At 48.3% G+C, this 9,467-nt stretch overlaps 1 protein-coding gene across 16 annotated transcripts in view; it reads right to left on the reverse strand.

Annotated features, from left to right (window-relative positions):
• The window catches only part of RIMBP2 (RIMS binding protein 2), a 354,432-nt gene that overhangs the window by 262,547 nt on the left and 82,418 nt on the right, over positions 1-9,467 (reverse strand). For 15 of the 16 annotated variants that reach the window (XR_015057048.1, XM_085876874.1, XM_085876878.1 and 12 more), the window contains one exon: positions 2,403-2,453. The exons of the other annotated variant lie outside the window; for it this stretch is intronic. Coding sequence is in view for 14 of the 15 variants with exons in the window: in XM_085876874.1 (XP_085733000.1) it covers positions 2,403-2,453 (51 nt within the window). In the remaining variant the exon portion in view is untranslated. The remainder of the gene's footprint in view (positions 1-2,402; positions 2,454-9,467) is intronic. 16 annotated transcript variants of the gene reach the window in all.

Consider the following 9,467-nt stretch of genomic DNA (forward strand, 5'->3'; position numbering starts at 1 on the left):
CATGCAAATTTATTATGCTGTGTGGATATTTTTTAACATTCTTGTTAAAGTTCAGCACAAGATTATCTATTAACATCAGTATTGTTCTAACAAAAGTGGCGTGCAAAAAAAATTATGGTTCACCCAACAGGCTGCATCATTTCTGAGGGGCACGACCACAACACTGATGCAGAGCCCCTGTAGGTTTGGACAGGAATAGTAATTTGTTCAGGATACAGGTAATAACTTGCCTGATCTTAGCCAAAAGATACCGTGGGATGTTATGTCCATCAGTGAATGCAAGTACATAGGACACCCGACTCATCCCCCATGAGAACGGCACACTAACCATCCTCAATATGTCCGCTATCCGCAAATAGATCAGGCCAACTACAACATGCATTCTTTCATAGCATCATAATCACCTTTTCGATAATTTCTAATTGAAGACTTTTCTTCCCATGAAACAAAAATCACATCTAATGTGCACTCAATTTGAAAATGATCACCACGAAAAAAAGGACAGCAATATTGTTGCGAATTTGGAAGCTTACTGCACACAACAGCCAGGTCCTAGAGATCAGTCATATCGATAAGTATGTGTTTCCAGGAAGGGTCCCGTCCTATGTTTAATGGGCGATTAATTGTACGTGCACTGTGAATTATTATATAGTTAGGATTTTTACATTACCGTGCTAAGCCAATGAAAGCTTTATATACAAGCACTTATGCGTTTATACTTAAAAGATGGGCCCACACACAGACACACACCCAAATAAATGGTGGCCACGGCCTTTATTGATACCCCCAGCTCGGAGGGAAGGTGAGCTAGAGGTAAGAGACTGGCTTGGACCTTCCCGCTTTGTGCGGTTCGAGTGTGTGTTGAGAAATAGCGAGGCAGTAAATTGTTCATTTGGACCGACAGACCTTGGTAACCTCCGCTCGGGTTACACACGGTTCGGGCACGGTAACGGCTCGTCCCGCTCGAGGTCTGTCAAGGGTGTGAATTCCCCCGGTAGGTTTGCCGCGTGGGTAATTAGGTATATTAAAGTTTGGCAATTAACCCTACCCCACGCGGTCAAATTATTGGCGATTCATGGTCATGTAAGGGACCCGTGCCTTTCGGACTTATCCGAGGGTCACGGCCTAAATTCCGGTGTGTTCCGTGGAGCCGACTCTACTGCTCCCTCGAGCGGTCATGCTCGCCACCAATACCTGGCCCCACAACAATATCTCATCGTGATTAATTAGTCCATTCTCAGATTCTAAGACCAAATCAAGTAAATTATTCCCATGAGTTGGATTTTTAATTATCTGGTTCAAACCGTTGGGATAGAAACCAAAATCATGTCCCTTCCCGACTACTGTATTTAAGTTCCAATTAATATTTGGAAAATTGAAATCTCCCATAATTAAGTATGGGTAGTTTGTTTTATTTAACGAATCAAAATAATCTTCACATAATTCAAAAAAATTAAATTCATGAAAAATTGGTGGAAACTTCTTACATATGCTAAACCAGGGGTCTCCAACTTGCGGCCCGCAGGCCACATGCGGCCCCTTAGACGGATTTATGCGGCCCGCGGTGCCATATTAAGTTTACATTACAATGCGGCCCGCGATACTGCCAATTTGTCAGTATCAATGATCGAAGCGTTCTGTAATTTTTATTATGATTTTGATTCATATTAGACACGTGTTTTTAACACGATTATTCATTTATTATATTCGTTGGCAAGAAAAAAATATTCAGCACTAATTTTTGTTTAAATTTCCGCATATTAATTTTATATTTTTTTCCGGAATTTAGCGTCCTTTTTTTGGGTGCGGCCCTCCGCCCCTCACCACTTTGGTTTTGTGGCACTCCGCCCAAAAAGGTTGGAGACCCCTGTGCTAAACGGTACCTTTGACCTTTCGACCAAATTCTTCATTTGTCTTCTCCATATTATCGTAATCAAGCTTTGTTGAAAATTTGATAACAAAAGCTCAAATGGTAAAAAAGTTAAGGCCCGGACAGACACACAGACAGCCACACAGACAAAGACACAGACACAGACACACAGTAGTGAATGCAAAACCCCCGTCTCCGCTGTGTGGAGGACGGGTGAATACATTTCAAACAGATCAAATGCATTTGTTTGATTCTCCATTTATGTTTTCACGAGGATGCCTCTGTTTTAATCATGAAACATGAATCCTTATCCTATCCTGTTGCACCACAAAGCATACGTTTCCATTTCAAAAATGGAGGAGGTTTTTTTAACCACTCTCCTCTGTCCAAATCTTTCAAGATTGTGTGAGATATATTAAGATCCCCAATTGATGAATGCATTGAAAGAACAGTGTCAGAAGCAAGTTAACAAGATGGACGGCAAACTAGGCCTTACAATACACTACAACTATGTTTGAATGCCCAATGTTACCTCCAGCAAGTGCACAGCTCCCTCGTGTTGTCTCTTTGCTTGCACTTGAGCCTGAGTTTTGATAAGGTAAAATGTGAAGGGGAGGGTGTTGTGTAATGGTGAAGGAGGGTTTGAGAGCAAAAGGAGAGCATGTGAAGGAAGGAAGAAAGACAAAGGGATGGATGAGATTTAATACCTAATTAGAAGAAGCCATTTAGACCAAAGTTCAATATTATGCAAATTGTAACATAATGACACAAAATTTCATTCCTTCGAAGTCAAGTGGTAAAATAGAATTCCAATCTGCACCCATATTGAGGGGATGCACACTTTAACTAATTGTCGTAACGTATGCATATATATTGGGCCAGGAGTAAATTACACCTTCACCCAACAGGCTGCATAATTTCTGGGAGGCACGACCACAACGCTGATGCAGAGCCCCCTGTAGGTTAGGGCAGGAAGAGCAATTTGTCCAGGATGCAGGTGACAACTTGTCTGATCTTAGTCCAAAGACACCGTGTGATCTTACGTCCAGCAGTGAATGCGAATAGATGGGACACCTGACTCATCCCCCATGACAATGGGACACTTGCTGATGTCTGCCTGACTGTGATGTCTGCTCTGCCTGCGAAGGATAGGATTTTGGTTTATACCAGAGTAGGGAATTGACCCAGGCGAGACAGCTCCAAATGAAGTCCACTACCTACAAGAATATAAACTCACCATCCACCTTCAATATCTTCCACAGCATGGAGGGATTGTCACCAACAACAAATATTGCATCACTTTTATTTTTTACGATAGCTAGAAACACCAGCTCCCTTCGAGAGCATTGGCAAATCATCCTATCTCCCCCTACCCCCGTGCCCTTGCAGTGGGTGGCTGGTTACCCTGGGTATTACCAACATCAATGCAAAATGTGGTGGAGGTCGGGCCAGACAAGTTTTTTTCGATGATTTTCAGGTGTGTATACATATTACATACATACATGCTGTGACGGTTCTGTCAACTGAGACCCCCAAGACAATGGCACACAACATATCACGGTTCCCGAGTGAGTGATTTCATTATGACTCGTTTCAGATGGGGTGTTCCCCTTGTGTCTCATGGGTTGCAAAGGGAATACGTGTTGTGAGTTAGGTTTTTCACATTCTTTCCCATTTTCTTTCCTGTACCTGAACTTCCCCTCACACGACTGAGCACACGCTGCTTGCAGCCTAATTTGCATATACACACCAAAACCTGTATGGAGTTGCGTGCCACAACCAAACGGCCATCTCCATCACCATAGCTTTCTTCACAAGTCTCGTGCACTGCCAGTGATAACCACCCTGTCTGCTTCAAATACACACCAGACTTTATTGTCATTCAAACAGCACCATTCAAACTCGCCTGTTCAGCCTTCCACCACAATCCACATTGCCTCATGCAACAACCCTTCAACTCCACAACCACATCAACAACCTTCAGCTCACCACTACCCAACGCCTTCCTGCACCTTAGGACAATCATAGCGCCTCACCAACGAACACCTTTTGCTCATGATTGGACTCAAGTCCAGCACCATTACAAATAGAGCCTTCTACACCAAGGAGCAAGTGAGCGCTTGCCGTTCCTTCCCATTCCTCTAACAGCAGGGACCGTCCTGCGATCCAGCAAGCCATGTATGCCCTTTCTGGGCATACAACAGACAGATGGGGCCCACTGCGTTGCACAGTCAGATGACAAATGGAGGGATATCCAGCACAGCACCCTCGGGGGGAGGATAACGTCACTCCGGAGCGCATCTGGACCAATGCGCCTGTTGCACTCGAAGGAAAGAGGGCAGCTTATGGCCCGTAATCCAAATAACCACTCCCACAAAAGGCGGAGATTTGGACGGTACGGGCAAAGTATTGAGCAAGTGGCAAAATCAGCAATGACAAATGAAAGGAACTATTTTTGTTGTTGTTGTTGTTGCGGTTCTCAGAACCGCATGCATCCAACAGATAGCAGTCCCAAGACAGTTATTCCATTCATATACGTGTAGATAGTCCCCTTTTGTCTCAAGGGTCAACAGGGGCATGCGTTGTGAGGATCTCATAGCTAGGTTTGCTTACATAATTTCTTCTTCGTTTCATTTCCAACATCATTTGCACTCTTCTTTTCTGATTATTCCTGAGGTAAATCTGAGCCACGTGTGCCCTTCACTGTGAGATGGGTCCTCAGGGAAGGCCAAGCAGGCATTACGCTGGACACCCCTCCGTAGAAAGCACACTCAACACGACGCCCATGCTGCACAGAACACGTACCGAGGCCGATAATAGAAAGGCAACCCCACGCCACGTTACGCGGGATACAAGTGTGCAAGTCACAAGCGGCGCGTTCCTTTCAACTCATTTCTGGACTAATTATATCAATCGGGTTTCACCCCGCGCACAAGATAGCAGAATCGGGCAAACACGAGCGCTGGCAACGTGTGTAATGGCGGATCCACGCGCACTGTTCGGAGCGTGCTCAAAGGCAGACCCGTGCGCCGCTCGGAACACTTTGTTACCATACAGAGTCGGGCACGAATGGACACATCTTACTGTCTGTGCATGGATTTGCCATAACATCTTACCTTCTCGCCTCGACGGTCAGCGAAGCTGTGATCAGGTGGAGGCATGTTGTACAGCTTGGGCCACGTTGGCGCCCACGGAGCGGGTGTGATGGCCAGCGTTGGTCGGGGGCACCCGAGCGGGCATGCGAGTCCGATGCTGCCCTCTGCCAGTCATCAGGGCACGGCCCCGGGGGTTCTTGCTAAGCGATTCATGGCACGGAGTTCGGTGTGGGCGATTTGTATCATGTCCTGAGGTCGGCGGAGCAGGACATCTTTGCACGTAGGGTCATCTTGCCGGAAATGGAATGTTGCGGTTTCTGGCCATCGCGGCCGGGCCACGCAGGGGGTCGGGGCCAATCAGAGCGCCCGATTCGGGTGACGTCACCGAGTTTCGGGGTGCCCCCCCCCCGTGTCGCGGGGCCTACAAAGGTCCGAGCGGATCCTTCTTTCTCTCTCTGCTGCCCTGCCTCGCCTTCCGCTCAAGCTGGACCTCGACTCCACCTTCTGTCATCATCTCTTCGACTCCACCTTCTGTCGTCATCGTTCGGCTCCTCCTCTTCTTCTCCACCCACATGACGCTGACTCCACCCTCCCAACTCAAGCCCCTCCTTCACGCCGATGGTCTCGGCGAGCTGCCCGAAGCAGAAGACGACGCGGCAGCTGTCGGGGGGGGGGGGGGAGGGTACCGCGCCACGGAGCATTCAACCCGAAACATATTGGTGCCGCGTTAGAGGACTGCATATCAATTATACAAAGTTACCGAGAGACCGTAGCCTCAACTTCTCTCCTGTCTTGCTTCAATCCCTCTTCATCGTGTTTTCTGTGTTTGTGTGCGTGTACGTGTGCGTGTGCGTGTGTGTCCTGGCACCTGTCGATGTAAGTAAGCCTGCAGAAGATTGCTGTTATTATTTTCGGGTTAGGTCTGCTCTGCGTCCGCTTTTATAAGTTGCTTGTTTATTGCTGCACCACACCCTTCTTCCCGATCTCTGCTGACACACCAAAATATATCTTGATCGTATCACATACCTTTCCTCGCCCATTGTTAATAAATTACCATTTGGAATGTTCCCAGCTCGTTTTTGTCTTTTCCTCCATTGATCCAGCATGGTCCGAATCCTAGCTTAGCCAGGACTTTATTCCCAACAATCCGTTCCTTTTAGCCGGTACGTCCTTGGCAATGTAGCTCGGCTGCATCCGATCCGGTAAAGTGATCCGGTCCGGACAAGGCGTACCGAGGGCGTTCCCCAGTAATTAAATCACGTGGTTATTTTTATGAAACCAGATTAACTTGACGGAGGACCCTAAGTCACGTGGTTGAGTTATTGGCGTCCAGTCGGTTAAACGACCCGCCACATCACAGAATTATCCGTGTGCGATGGCCGACAATTCCGTGGAGTCTGGTGGGAGCTGAGATAGCTTCCCACCCACCCAACCCCCCCCCCTGGTGGTCTTCTCACCCGACCCCCGGCCCGCAACAGTTTGGTGTCAGAAGTGGGACAGACCCCTAAAAATTTACAGGATTAGAACCCGCAACAATTTGGTATCTAGTACGGGATTCGAGCCAGTGGTGTGCTTCGCAACCCCCCCCCCCTTCCCCCAGAAATTAAGAGCAGGATGCAGATATTAGTTAATTATCGGTATGGACCATGGTGGACCAAGACGAGCTGGTTCAGGTGGGTTTGAGATAACAATGTGGGAGGAGTCCGTGGCTCAGGCCAACAGTTTTGAGGGAGATCATTCCCTGCAGCCATACCCAGAGGTAATGGGGGCAACCACGTCTATAACAATGCTTGAGGACCCCATGCATCAAATTTCCTTCACAGAGGACCCAGCGATCCCTATCGGCTCCGCCAAAGCCATTGGACACGGACCAGTTTATGGAGATAATGAAACAAATGATGGAGCGGATGGACCTGGGCCGAAATCAACAGAGGAGTGAGATGCAAACACTGAGAGGTGACATGAAAAAAATGGATTGGAATATGCAAACACTGAAGGCGGATCATGAGGAAATGAAGGCGGGGCTGGAAAATGTAATGGCGGGGCAGCAAAGCTTGAAAGTTGGGCTGGCAGAGGTAAAGGACGAGATGAAAAACATGGACCGGAATTTTACAAATGGGATCAGTACTGTACGTGGGGAAATGCCGGAGTTGAGGGGGAGTGTGGAAGGTGTTTGGACCGTGATGACGACGGGTAAGGTCGAGGTGATGAGCAAAACGGCGGCGGTTGAGAGAGAAACATGTGAACTCGGACGGGTGGAGACGAGAGGCCAGGAATCGGGGGTCATAAAGGAGGAATTAAAAGAGGTGACAGAGACGCAAGGAGACATAGAACGGGTAAGGGATGACTTGTGTAAAGTAAAAGAGGAGCATACACGCATAGAAATGGTAAGGGACATTGAGATTGATCTGGTGGAATGTTTTGAGACCCAGTGCGAGGGTCAGATTAACCTCCCGCAGGAACAAAGGGAGACAATAGACTTAAATTGAACCGCCGACGTCACCGCCGGGCCTGTGTGCATAGCAAAGCTTGTGGAGTGGACCATGTGTGAATGACGTCAGCGGGGATCTCGCGGAACGAAGGGCAGGTGTGTAAAACATGGTGGTTCACATGGGAGATAGCCCGAAAGCGAGCATTTAATGCGATTGACAAGGCGACGTTACGCCCTCATGTATCGGCCAAACGGAAGGGGCAAGTGCGCTGCCGACCACCGCCCTGGAGGCGTAAGGCTCGCCGAGCCTTGCCACGAGTAGACGAAGCCCGGCCAGGATGTAGCGAACATCCTCACCCGGGGCAAAGGAGCATTAGTTCGGGCAAGGGTTTAGTGTTAGATAGACCAGCCTCATGGGGCATGAGCATTCCTCCTCCATGGGGCCCGGTAACACGAGTTAGGGGAAATCTAGGATAGAATTTATAATGGATTAAGAACAAGGACAGACATGGAACGTGTAGTGGAGACGTAGCTTCACAATAGAGTTAAATGGAACGTGCATTGAATAAGGGATGACGGGGAGCACGAGTTAGTTAGGGGGACGTAGTCGGAGAGCGTCAGTGTGGTGTGAAAAAAACAGAAGAAAGAAACATGATGAATGAGAGTGGGTCAGTGGGCCCGAGTGTGATTGGAGTGAATGTAGAATGCATGGTGCGAAGGAATGATTGGGGGGAGTGAGTGAATCCCACCCAAGGGAACCCGGGGTGAGTGTAATGTTAGTTAGTGGGTTAGTCAAATTAACCAAAAGGATGTCGTTTTGTTGTTGGTGTTGAACGAAGGCACGAAACCTTTTGTAGGGTGCAAGAGACGATTGAACGGCTGGGAGTGTGGCTGGTGAAATTTGCGTACTGACTGGAGGGCACCCCGGGTACCGAAGTAGTCGGCCAGAGTAGGCCATGGATCCAAGGGATCGAGTTAGTGTAATAGGCACGGGTACCCAGGGGAAAGGGACCCAGAGCACCAACATGCCACGTGGGCATCGATGGGGAAATGCCAGGTAGGGCATTCCCCATGTTCAAAAGGACTCAGTAGGTTCGGAGACAGCCTCAGCGACCTGGGTGTGCCGAAGAATGAGTTTGGCAGGTGGGCAGACCTGCCAGTGGAGCCACGCTGCCCAGCCATGAAATTGTGCAAGAGCATGGAGGAAAATTTGCGGGCCAGGCCCAAATTAATAACGAACACCAACACAGGCGACGGGAATCATGGTTGCTGGAACCAATAGTTTAAAGAGAGAGGCATGTTGAAAAGCCCGGGGAATAGATTAAAGTTTAATAAATGGTAGGATAGATAGACAATGTGTATCACTTTGCACCATTCATACCTTCATTGTTCGTCCGCCGCTGGACTCATCTTGAAAATGCTGAAACCTGTGGGAGCTATTCTGAGGCTGCATTGGGCCTTGAGACAGATTCACTTGTCTCTTCCTCAATCCTTTCTAAAGGGATCTTAGGGATTCGGAATAGACGACAGGATAGATTAGCCGAACACAGATGATAAGAGGGTTAGGGACACATGTGATTTGGAATTTAAGGAAAAAAAAAGTCTAATTTGTTATTGTTGTTTTTTGTTTCAACCTAAAGGGTGTGGGTATGGACAAGGACAGGCATAGGCAATAGGTTGGCGGGGGTGGGGGGGGGACCGTAGGGCAGGACTGAACCAGTCTTCAGACTGACCAAAGCCACCACTCCCTCCACAACTTCACGAGACCACACCGAGGCCGGCCAGCTTCATGTGCCGATTTGTTGTACTGTCGCACCTTACCTGGTCTGCATTTGCCATGCCTTTATCTGCCTTTGCCTCGACTCCATTTGCCATACCTGCCCATGCCTTTATTTGCCTTGCCATATCACTCGACTTTACCAGGTGTACCAGGACCATCTGTGTGGAGAATATTTGCAAGGACTGCCATGCAGGCAGCCGTATTACCGGGGACTGCATTTGTGCAGCCCGGACATCTCCTTGTTGCTTATAAAGGCCAGTTCAAATGGCCTGTGAGATGGCGTATGGCCTG

This window comes from Eptatretus burgeri, chromosome 4 (genome assembly GCF_056783735.1).
Source record: "Eptatretus burgeri isolate ZD-2024b chromosome 4, Ebu_testis_v1, whole genome shotgun sequence".
NCBI lineage: Eukaryota > Metazoa > Chordata > Myxini > Myxiniformes > Myxinidae > Eptatretus > Eptatretus burgeri.